We start from the raw sequence: 12742 nt of genomic DNA, 5'->3' as shown, positions 1-12742 counted from the left end.
AGTCCAAAATCTAACCTAAGAGGGCCTCTAATCTGAAAGGAGCCACAAAAGGAATGTGTCACCAAAGTGAATGTGTTTAGGGTAGAAGAAAGACTCACCAAAGCATGAGAGGATTGAGAAGGTCCAAGCCAACCTGAGAATGTAAAGCTTAATCCAGGAAGACTTCCTGGATAGGGGAACTTTATGGAAAGAGTTACCAACTCTTCATCTTCTTTCCATAGCAATGGGGTTTCCTAAGACTGCGCTCAACTTCTTTAGGGATTCCTCAGTAAGTGCTCTCCACTTCCAAGTGGAGTTAACATGCCTTTGAGTGCAGCTCTAACAGTCCTTTCTCTATGTCTCCCTCCTTTTCTTTAACCTCTCCTGCCTTCCAAACTCCAAAGCGATAAAGAAAAATAAAAAGAAACAGGATTATATATACATCTTCTCTATCCATTCATCTCTGGATGGACACTTGGATTGCTTCCATATCTTAGTTCTTGTAAATAATGCTATAATAAGCATAGGGGTGCATATATCTTTTTGAATTAGTGTTTGCATTTTCTTTGGGTAAATACCCAGTAGTGGAATTACCGGATCATACGGTAATCCTATTTTTAATTTTGGGGGGAAGAAACCTCCATACTGTTTTCCACAGTGGCTATACCAATTTACATACAAACGATGGAATATTCCTCAGTCATAAAAAAGAATGAAATCTTGCCATTTGCAACAACATGGATGGACCTAAAGGGTATATAATGCTAAGTGAAGTAAATCAGACAGAGCAAGGTAAACACCGTATGATTTCACTCCTGTGCGGAATTTAAGAAACAGAACAAACGAACAAAGAAGAAAGAGACCAAACACACACTCTCTTAAATACAGAGAACAAACTAGTGTTTGCCAAAGGGGAGGTGGTGGTGCAGGTGAAGGAGATGATGGAGATTAAGGAGCACACCTATCATGATGAGCACTGAGTACTATACAGAACTGTTGAATCATTACATCGTGTACCTGAAACTAATGTAACACTGTATGTTAACTATACTTCAAGAAAAAAAGGAACAGTACTGGAGGGAAAGCTGATGAGAGATTTATTTGAATGCTGAGAGGCAGGAGGATAAAATATTCAGTATCCAGTGGAATCACACCTCCCATCCTCATCCTGTCTCAGGGCAATCCTGTGTTGACTCATGCACATCTCAGGACATTTCTGACAGGTAGATCTCCGAACATAGTGTAGTCACCTCATAACTTTATTGAAATAAAAATACAGAGCCAGAAGAAGTCATCTGCTAAGATGTGGGATTCCAAACCTCTGACATTGTCAGTGAAAACCATAAAATGTGAAAATGACTAAGTTGAATGCCATCTCAATAAAATACCATCTGTTAACTAATAATGTTCCACTATAGTATGTTAATTAGTTCCCCGTAGTATACCGCTGAGACCGACCTGGGCTGGAGTCACAGAACTGTTCCAGGTCCTGTTCCAAGGGCTGGGGATACAACAGCAAAAAGTACAAGGTCCCTGTCCTCAAGACACAGATTCTAGTTAGGGGAGACAGACACCATGAAAACAACATATTATTTCAAGTATTGATAATTATCCCAAGTAAAAACATGCTGAAGGGTTTGGGGTAGAGGGTGGAATGAAGAAGAGAGATTGTAGCTAAGATGATCACAGGCGACATCTGAGTGATGAGGAGAGGCCATGAGAAGAGCAGTCCAGGGCAAGGCAAGATCAAGTGCATAGGCTCTACAGTGGGAATGTGCGAATTCCAAAGCCAAAGTAGGGCCAGTAGGGCCAGAGCAAGAGGAAAGAGGAAAGAAGAGGAGGAGGAAAAGGTCAGAGAGGCAGGCAGGGACAGATCATGAAGAACCCATGGGCAGTGAAAAGCATAATTAGATCCCAGAGAACCACTTCAACCAGCCCCTAAAATAGTGACCTAGGGGGTTGCCTGACTGGCTCCTTCAGTAGAGTGTGCAACTCTTAATCGCAGGGTCATGAGCTTCAGCCTCATGTTGGGTGTTGAGAGTGCTTAAAAATAAAATCTTCAAAAAAATTTTTTTAACAAGAATAAAAAATAAAATAGTGACCTACGTGTTGTAAAACTGTGTCCAGGTCGAGCTTGGCTTGCGTGAAGAAAAGCCTCACCGAGGGGTGACTCTCAGCCCTTCAACAGAGGCATCCCAACCATTAGCTTCCTTTCCTAGTAATTCCCCCAGAGGATTATTGGGCAGGCTAGGACCCCCACTTCTCCTTAAGCACATTCTAAATACTTCCACTGGGGGCTTTTGTTGGTATATTGCTAGTATTATGTAATTTTAAGTACATTCTAAATAGGAATTGAGGGGCAGTGCTTAGGTGTTAGAACCTGTTTTATCAGATCTCATTTTCTCGGCGAATTTGCTGCCATTATTAAAGTAAAACAAAGAGGTTGGATCAAATGACTTCTCATGTCCAGTCCAGGGTCTACGTCCAAACTAGGAAAGGCTCAGGCAAGGTCGTTTTTGGAGAAGCCAAGATGGTTCACTTGTTCCCACTATTCTTACTTGTTGCTGCAAAAAGGCACTCCAGCAGAGTCTCAGTAAATGTTGAGCGAGTGATGCATGGTTTTGCTTGGTATCCAAAATTCCCACTAGGCAAGTCTGAGGATAGTGGGGAAGACACCCTTCAGATGCCTTTGGCGCCTCTGTAGGAAGGTAAAGCTTAAATCTTAGGGAAGGAAGACTCTTCTTTCTCTAAGAATTTTTTTGGTCCGATCAGTTCTCACAAACACTAACCAACCACAGTGCCTACCTTTTGAAAATGCCAGAGACAGGCGGAAATGAAAACAAGCCCCAGCAGGGGTCAGAGCTAAGAAGGGCCAAGCGGCTGTCAGAAAATCAGGCCTCAGTTTCTAGGCTGAGGACTCTGAAACAGGGGCTTGGATTTTCTGGGTGAGATCAGCAGAGGTGAAGACAAACAAATGGACACTAGGAAATGAACACAGAGTCAATAAAATCTAGTCCATTTAACTGGACTCTGGCAGTCTGGTGACTTCACTAAACGAATCCTATGGTCAGTTTGCTGGCCGTTCAACTGCTTTCCCATCCACAGTCTTCTTCCCGCTACCTACCTACCAACTCACCCAGACTCCACCTTCTAAATCTACTCTTTGGGGGCTACTTTTTTTTTTATGGTGGTTTAAATTTATTTGAGAGAGAGAGAGAGAGAGAGAGAGGCACACACACACACACACACACACACACACACACACACACACAGAATCCGAAGCAGGCTCCAGGCTCTGAGCTGTCAGCACAGAGCCTGATGCGGGGCTCAAACCCACGAACCACGAGATCATGACCTGAGCCAAAGTCACATGCTCAACTGACTAAGCCACCCAGGTGCAAAGGGGGCTATCTGTATGCAAATACAAGTATTCGTTTGAAAGACTTATGGGAAAGCTGTGACGTTAGTGTGTTTATTTTTTATTTTTTATTTGTTTATTTTCAAGTTAGTTAACGTACAGTGTAGTCTTGGCTTCAAGAGTAATGCCCGTCGCCCACTTAACCCACCTCCCCTCCAACAAGCCCAAAATAAATACGTATACACGTACAGAGAGTAACCATCAGTGGACTGGCGCTGCATCGTGTGGAGCAGGACAGAAGTCACAGCTGTGACCTACCTTTCGGATGGAGACCAGGCCTACCAACACAGAGGGCATGTCATACACACTGTTTAGCCAGTGCCCACGCAGAACTCATTAGCACATACAGAAGACTGTTCCACCCCCTGGGCTAGAGGATGACTCAAAGTCAATAACCACAGGGGGGAATCTAACATGCGAAGCAGATGCATGCCTTTTTTTTTTTTTTAATTTATAAATAGGATCAAAAGTCTCCTACCTCTGTTACAAACTTATTAGAGGACATTAAACCTGTTCTAGGATCCTTAAGTCTAGTAGTGAATCAGGAATAATGACCCGCCAGGAAAAATGGAAAAAGCCATTATTCCTGTAACTAAAGCAATGTTCTGTGTCCCTCTGGGGGCGGGACAGTCCACTGGAGCACATCATGGACGACTACTGCTCTTCATTGAGTTTATCTTTGGAAATCCGTTCCAATATTTGGTTTGGACTCTTCTTGTATACGAAAAGAATCAATGTCATGGTTTAATGTGCCTTCTCCTACTAATGGAATTAGCTTACACCAAAAGACGCACACTTCCAAAGTCTGTAGCGACGTCCCAAGACTAAATCTCTGAAGTAATTCTGAAAAAGGGCGAGGGAATGATTTATGTGATGTGGAGCAGAAGGTAGAAAATTAAGGGGAAAGAAGACCCAGAGATTAATCTGCAGCCACAGAACCCTGTATCACGGCATACACATTGAGGTGGAACACAATTTACTTCTGTCTTCTATCAAAGTGGGACTGACTTTATTTCATGCCTTCGAGATGACAGCACTCAAGTGCAGCCCGAGTCCTAGGGCTTCCGTCACAGTCAGTCAGGGCAGAGCCTACAGCATGAGCAAGCCTATAGCAGACCCCGGCTCCCTCTCCCGAGCTGCTCGAGAGCCACATCAGGCCTGAGAAGTGGGCACCATTTGTCCTCCATTTGCCAACAGTGTTTGATTTAAAAAGTGCTAACAGGGCACCTGGCTGGCTCAGTCGGCTGAGTGTCCAACTCTTGGTTTCAGCTCAGCTCATGGTCTCACAGTTCGTGAGTTCAGGCCCCGTGTCGGGCTCTGCACTGCGGAGCCTGCCTGGGATCCCCTCTCTCCCTCTCTCTCCCTGCACCTCCCCCGCATGCACGCACACTCTCTCTCTCAAAATAAAAACAAATAAACTTTTTTAAAAAGTGCTAAGATAAGATTCTAGTTTTCTTTTTTTTTTTTTTTATTTTTTTATTTATTTTTGGGACAGAGAGAGACAGAGCATGAACGGGGGAGGGGCAGAGAGAGAGAGGGAGACACAGGATCGGAAACAGGCTCCAGGCTCCGAGCCATCAGCCCAGAGCCCGACGCGGGGCTCGAACTCACGGACCGCGAGATCGTGACCTGGCTGAAGTCGGACGCTTAACCGACTGCGCCACCCAGGCGCCCCAAGATTCTAGTTTTCAAAAAGCTGTATGTATAAAGGACCATTTCCCAAGACACTATCCCTTAGAAATGACATGATAGATAGCTTCCTTTTGGAGCAAAATGGTGAGTGCATAAGGAATAGATGATGTCGTCTGGAGAAGATGCTCCCACTGCCAATTACTCAGCTGACCTCTGTGAGTGGAACCCGGTCCTCAGGATCCAAGAGGATTTGCTCATGTTTATTATTCTACTCCCAGGCAGACAAGAGTGTTCATCAACGGTTACCTCCTTGCTGAGGGCAAAGGTCTGGTGCGCGCAGACAGCTGAACGGAGAACAACAGTGCTCTCACGGTGCAGAGAGAGGGTAGAGAGGCAACAGGATTATCAGGGCTGAGGGAGGGGTGAGGCAACGAGAGAAATTCCCTATGATGTTTATACCATATAAAAATGTGTATGTGACGGAGCAAGACGTCGAGGCTGGGGGGCTCATGCTGAGTACTGTCCTTCCTTGCATTAATGCTGAGTGCTGGCCTCCCTCGCGGGCTGTGTGCTGGAACAGAAAGGGCAGAATGCCAGCCCAGTCTCACCCGCCATGAGGCTAAATGACCCTGAGCAGTTTCTCCACCTGTAAAATAGGGATGATACCTACCCACCGGGGCTGCTGCGAAGATGAAAAAGACAACGGGTACGAAGTGCCTCATCAAATGCCTAACACATGAGGGCCATTCAACACATGTCAGCCTCTCACCTCCACACCCTCCCCTTCGCCACTTTCTCCCGGTCGCTGAAACCCACATTGGCTCTTCTTCCATCTGGTCAAAAATAACTTAGAAAACCTGACCTTGATATGTCCAACCTCCACTGACCTCCAGGAGCCACCCACATAAGTTCTCATGGTAACAAACCCAGAGGCTGAGTCAGCCTCTACAGCTCTCACTCTCCCCATCCAGAGGACAAGTTTTCTCTGAGGATTACACAACTTTGATGAAAAAAAAAAAAAAAAAAAGTCACGGGAACAAGCAGTACAGAGAGAACATTTTACATGCTGTCTCAGTCATTAGAAAGTTGCTGTATCATAGTCTTCCACATTGCAGGGGACGCTGCAGAGACTTAACAAAGGTTTTTGAGCCAAATGTGGGTTCTCATTAAAGCTACACTGGACACAAGCCTTTCTCTAATAAAACCGAACATCACCACTTATCAGGAAACCAGGTCCTATGGGAAAAAGAAAAATGGAAGGGCACTACCAATGGTCATGTGGGGATCTAGGGGTGGGACAGGGGAAAAAAAAAGAGCCTTAATAAGGTAAAGTAGACAGAGCAGATCAATAAAAACCCCTCTCCTTTCCCTTGCACTTGAGTTGGGTTTTTTTTTAATTTATTTATTTATTTTGAGTGAGAGAGAGAGAGAGAGAGAGTATGTGTGTGTTCTCGAGCCAGTGTGCATGTGAGCTGGGGAGGGGCAGTGAGAGAGGGAGAGAGAGAATCCCAAGCAGGCTCTGTGCTGTCAGATGTGGGGCTCCATCTTATGAACTGTGAGATTGTGACCTGAGCCAAAATCAAGAGCCCTACGCTTAACTGCCTGAGCCACCCAGGCGCCCCTCAACTGGGCTTTTTTTTTTTGATGCCTGTTTATTTTCAGAGAGAGAGAGGGGAGGGGAGGGGCAGAGAGAGAGGCAGAGAGAGAATCCCAAGCAGACTCTGCATTGTCAGTACAAAGCCCGGTGCAGGGCTCGAACCCGCAAACCATGAGATCATGAGCTGAGCCAAAACCAAGCGGGACACTTCCTTGGCTGAGCCACCCAGGCGTCCCCACTTGGGTTTTTTTAAATACAGTTCTGTGCTGTGAATTAGAGAATAGGGGTGTATGTCTTCTCTTGTCTTAGTTAGATAAAAACACCAGGCAGAAATGGGTATCATTAGAATGGGAAACATTGGAGATGGGGCAAAAACAGGGTTTTATAACCAAGCTGAATTTTTAAAACTATCCGTATTTTATTTTCTTGTACAAACTGTGTACATGTTTACATTTATATTTGTGGGCAATTGCCAGGAATTGACAAGCTGACCTGAGTCCTTCACAGTCTCAAGAAGAGATCATTTGTTAATATTGCTATCGGACTTAACAGTGCTCAAAGCGCTGTCTCACATGTTATTAGAACCTAATAGTAAGGTATTAATATCCCTACTTTTAAAGTGGAATTATAATTAACATACAGTTAATTATACAGTTAACATACAGGCGCACAACATGACGATTTAGCGATTCTGTGCATTACTCCGTGCTCATCATGGTAAGTGCAGTCACCATCTGTCACCAAACAACATTATTACAATATTTATTGTCAATTGTCACTTACAATATTATTGACTACATCCCCGTACTTTTCATCTCCATGACTTATTTATTTTATAACTGGAAGTTTGTACCTCTTAGTCCCCTTTATCTATTTCATCCATCCCCACTCCACCCACCTCCCCTCTGGCAACCACCAGTTTGTTCTCTGTATTAATATCCCTAGTTTTATTTAACAGATGAGGACATTGAGGCTAAGGGGAATTGAGTGAGTTTCCCCCAAGGTCTGACAGGTAGTGAGAAAAGAGTCAGCGGGGCTCAAACGCAGATCTCCTGATGGCAAAATTCTCCTCCCACACCAGGCTGCCTCTCATTTATTTTCCCCACCACAAAGAAGGACAGTTCTTACCTTCCAACTCTTCTTTCTCATAGTGAATGTTAAGAATTGTACTGGTCCCACCCTGATCCACCACGGCCTCTTCATCCGGTCTCTGTTGAAATATAAATACGTAGCCATAGTAATAAGCATACGTTCATTCAGACATCCACTTAAGTAGCACATGTATGCCAGACCCTTTTTGCAACCCTTGGGGGAGAAAACACAATGGTTTACATACGTTCTTCATTTGAACCTCACAATAACTTTGAGATGCAAAAATGACAGCCATTCTCAGGGGCGCCTGGGCGGCTCAGTCGATTACGTAACCGACTTCAGCTCAGGTCATGATCTCACAGTTTGTGAGTTCGAGCCCCGCGTCGGGCTCTGTGATGACAGCTCAGAGCCTGGAGCCTGCTTCAGATTCCGTGTCTCCCTCTCTCTCTGCCCCTCCTCCGCTCTTGCTCTCTGTCTCTCAAAAATAAATAAATGTTAAAAAAAATTTTTTTTAATGACAGCCATTCTCTTTCTCATTTTATAAATGAACAGCCCGAGACTTAGAGAGGATTAAGTAATTATTGCCCAAGGGCACAAATGTGGTAAAAGGCAGAGGTGGGATGAACTCTGGTCTTGTGACTGCAGATATCACGCCTTTTCTACCTCCCCACAAATGCAAGTGCATAGCATGTCTGCATTTTGCAAGCGGTGTCAACCACATGTTTGGTTTTTTTTTTTAGTGTCGACTTATCTCCTTGATCTCTCTTCAGTATCTGAGCCTGTTGTCCTTGAAATTCTCCATCCTGCTCCTTTGATCAAGTCTCCCCTGTCTCATTCTAAGGCTCGTCTTCTTCCTCTAACCATAAATCCCAAGCAAGAGCGCTCTACCTTTGGTTTCCCTCACTTGAGTCTTCCAATTTCAACTACAGCCTGAGACTGTTGACTCAGTATTTGACAAACCATTGGGATGTTGACCACAAGACCCACGTTGTCTAAAACCAAACTGATCTTCTTTCCAAAACAAGCACCCTGTGCTCATTTACTTACACTTACCCACGGCAGGACTGTTTCTTAGTCCACATTGGAAATTTCAAATGCATTTATTTATCCATTCCACGTGTATTAAGTGCCTATTATATGCCTTCAGGGAGATAGCTTCCTTTTCTTATCAGGTCCTCCTGTGCAATTGCTCTCCAATCTACTCTCATCTCTCATCTACTCTATGCCACACTCCTGTGCCCTTCAGTCATACTGGACGTGTTTTCAGTTCTGGAACCAGACTCACTTTCTTCCTTGAGTGTTGCTCCCTCGGTCTAGAACTATCATCCTCTCCCTGCCAGCCCCACCTCCTACCACCAGCGGCCAATACTTACTCATCATCCCACAGATCTCAGCCTCAATGCACTTCCTTGGAAGGCTTCCCTCATCTGAACTAAGTGAGGTCCCCCCATTTATAAGCCCTCATTGCACACTGCGCTTCTCTGTAATGACATGTCTCTGCTCCTTGAGGGAGGAACGCTGTCTGCCTTCCTCACCACTGTTCCTCCAACACCCTACACAGACTTTTCACAGAGTAGGTGCTCAATAATTCTTTGTTAAAATCATGACTATAATGGCACCTACCTTATCAAGACCCTGAACTATTTTTTTTTTAATCTTAACTGATTTTCCTGTAAGTCTATTTCTCTGATCAAACCTGCAGCTCCAGCCAAGTTCACTGATCCCATGGGCACTCTGCATGCTCCCACTTTCACGCCTTTGCTCACATGTCCTGCATCTAACGTTCCCCCATCCCCCCAACTCTCCATCAAATCCTTATCATCTTCCAGATCCTGCTCAAACTTCCAGCTTACTGTTCTAACACTTTTTCAAGTTATCATCTATGTCCTCAAATGAGGCAACTCTGAATATAAAGCAATCCATTTCCCCGATAAGAAGAATCAAAAAAGTTCTTGAGGGCAACTTGAATAGACTAACTTCTAGGGAAGTAGATGAAAGTCAAATGTCTACATATATATGTTTTTTTTTTCGCTGTCCCCCACCCCGCCCCACCTGCGCCTCATAGGATTCTCTCTTTCCCTTTCTCTCAGCCTCTCACTCACTTGTACCCTCTCTCTCTCAAAAATAAATAAACTTAAAAAAAAAAAGAGTCTGGGTTTTTTGTTTATTCATTTGTTTCCTAAATTCCACAGATGAGTGAGATTATATGGTATTCTTTTCTCTGACTGATGTATTTCACTCAGCACTATACTTCCTAGATCTATCCACATTGTTGCAAACAGCAAGATTTCATTCTTTTTTATGACTAAGTAATATTCCAGTGTGTGTGTGTGTGTGTGTGTGTGTGTGTGTGTGTGTGTGTATACACCATGTCTTCTTTATCCATTCATCTATCGATGGACACTTGGATTGCTTCCAATACTTATAGTGTTTTACTTACGAATTTAGTTTATAGACATTTAAAATTTCATATTATTACTATCATGGAATAATCTCCAAGATAGAATATTAAGTTTAAAAAGCAACGTAGAGAAAACTGTTTGCTGTTTGCTAACTTTTATCAGAGAAAGGTTGTTGGGATGGCTCAGTCAGTGGAGCATGAGATTCTTGATCTCAGGGTTGTGAGTTCAAACCCCACATGGGGCATAGAGCTTACTTAAAAAAAATTATATATAAAAAAAGAAAGGGTGTTAGAACATAAGCATCTGCTTATACTTAAAAACCTATAAAGGAAGAATAAGTCATGAAAAAAATTTTAGGAAATAAATTCCTGTTGTTTATTTATTTATTTATTCTTTTTTTATTTTTTGAGAGAGAGAGAGCATGAGTGAGCAAGGGGCAGAGAGAGAGGGAGAGAGAGAGAATCCAATGAGGGGCAGAGAAAGGAAAAAGAGAGAGAATCCTGAAGCGGGGCACAAGCTCATCTGATGTGGGGCTTGAACTCACAAACCCATGAGTCCATAACCTGAGCTGAAGTTGGATGCTTAACCAACTGAGCCACCCAGCTGCCCCACCATGAAAAAAATTTTTAAAGAGTTACCCATAGAGGAGTGAGGGAATAGGTTAGAGGAGAAAAGGACAGAAAATTAGACTTCTTTGAAAATACCTTATTTTGTAAATATCTTACATAATTTTATTTTATTTTTTTAATATTTGCTTTTGGGGAGCGTGCACATGGGGGAGGGGCAGAGAGAGGGGGACAGAAGATCCCAAGCAGGCTCTGCACTGACAGGCTGACAGCAGCAAGCCAGATGCAGGGCTTGAACTCGCCAACCACAAGATCATGACCTGAGCCAAAGTCCGACACTCAACCGACTGAGCCACCCAGGTGCCCCAATATCTCACATAATTTTAAAACAACTAAAAATTTTAAAAGCAATTCCCAGAAATGAAAAATCAAATGAAAGCAAATGCCAAATTGATGACATAACTATTCCAAGAGATATTATTCCAAGTAACTGTAAAATACAATAAGCTGCCTGAACATCCTCAGTGGTATATACCCTAAGACAAAAAGAGTTTAAGAAGATCTTAAACTACCGTTTAGTTATCTGTTGGTGGGAGTGTTGGTGCTATCACTCTGAGGCTGTTGTGCATTGTGAGATAAACATATTCGTGATCATGTCAACTTGTTCTGTCACTCTCAATGTCATTGAGAACTGGCATTCTCAGCAGGGGTAAAAGGAAATACAGTCTTAGGACAGAAGTTAAGTAAAAACCATTCAGTCCTGATTTTGAATTGGATGAGTCAACAAGAATATAGAATACATTTTTATCTTTAAATGTTTTTAAATTTATAAATTTACATTTCCTAGCTCGGTCCACTCAAAAGCCCTGGAAAAAATGATCAGCCAGTAGCAATGAGTATCCTTAGCACCCAGACTGTGGTCTCTTAAAATACCATTGTCTACTAAAAGGCACTCACAGACCACTAGGAAGTCAACTTAAAGAGATCCCTTGCCTTTTAGGATAATTTGAGCATCAGTAACAGTAGTAACTGCAACGGATTGAATAGATCAGATATGTTAAAATCTATGAGTTCACAATGTCACTTTAAAAATTAATTGGTGGGGCGCCTGGGTGGCTCAGTTGGTTGAGTGTCAGACTTTGGCTCAGGTCATGATCTCACAGTCCGTGGGTTTGAGCCCTGCGTCAGGCTGTGTGCTGACAGCTCAGAGCTTGGAGCCTGCTTCAGATTCTGTGTCTCCCTCTCTCTCGGACTGTTCCCCGCTCATGCTCTGTCTCTCTCTGTCTCAAAAATGGATAAACGTTAAAAAACACATAAAAAATAAAAATTAATTGGTCACCATTGGAGAAGAATGCTAACAAACCAACCCATTATTTTCGAAACTGTTAAAAATGTATCCTAGCTTTCCTATATAAATTGTGCCATAGAGTAGTACCATAGAAGAGATGAGAGAAGTTTCCTATTATAGAAAAGAATAAACGAAAAAGGAATGTTAGAATTAGGACATCACCATTTCTCAATCCCTAATGGATTGCATTGATTTTCAACAGCCACTAACATCACAAGGAGAGACAACCAGATATTATATGCCTCCTAATGGGAGACTATATCACCACCCATTAGGTAATCTTAACAAATAAATTGTCCCTGAATCTGATCAAGCCTCTAAATCGAAATACCAATTTACTGAAAATACAGTGAAACAGAGTTCCACGGAAAAACACCAGCATGAGAATACAATCAGCAAAATTATAAAGCTATAGAACAAATCCTTTCCCTCCTCCTCCCCCTTTTTTAAAACAAACAATTGCAAGAAGAGAAAGACAGAGACAGAGAAAGAAAGTAAACCAGTAGTTTAAAAGAGATTGGTTTAAAAAACCAATCTCAATGCGCAGACTTTATTTGAATCCTGATTCAAACAAACAAATAATTTTTTAGCTAATTTTTAAATGATTTTTTTGAGACAATTGCCAATTTGAATATTGACGAGATCTTTTATGATAGTAAAGAAATTGCTATTTTTTCTTTAGGTGATACTATGCTTATTTTTTAAAGA

General features: G+C 42.8%; 1 protein-coding gene across 3 annotated transcripts in view; it reads right to left on the bottom strand.

Moving 5' to 3' along the window:
• The window catches only part of SLC4A8 (solute carrier family 4 member 8), an 81050-nt gene that overhangs the window by 57414 nt on the left and 10894 nt on the right, over positions 1-12742 (bottom strand). For 2 of the 3 annotated variants that reach the window (XM_047867975.1, XM_047867976.1), the window contains exon 2: positions 7755-7836. In XM_047867975.1, the coding sequence (XP_047723931.1) occupies positions 7755-7836 (82 nt within the window). Of the gene's footprint in view, positions 1-1437; positions 1478-7754; positions 7837-12742 lie in introns of those variants that run through there. The other variant, XM_047867977.1, reaches the window with a different exon arrangement.

The sequence above is a fragment of the Prionailurus viverrinus genome, chromosome B4 (assembly GCF_022837055.1).
Source record: "Prionailurus viverrinus isolate Anna chromosome B4, UM_Priviv_1.0, whole genome shotgun sequence".
Lineage (NCBI taxonomy): Eukaryota > Metazoa > Chordata > Mammalia > Carnivora > Felidae > Prionailurus > Prionailurus viverrinus.
The sequence above is the reverse complement of the archived record's forward strand: the minus strand, read 5'-3'. Positions and strand labels throughout refer to the sequence as shown.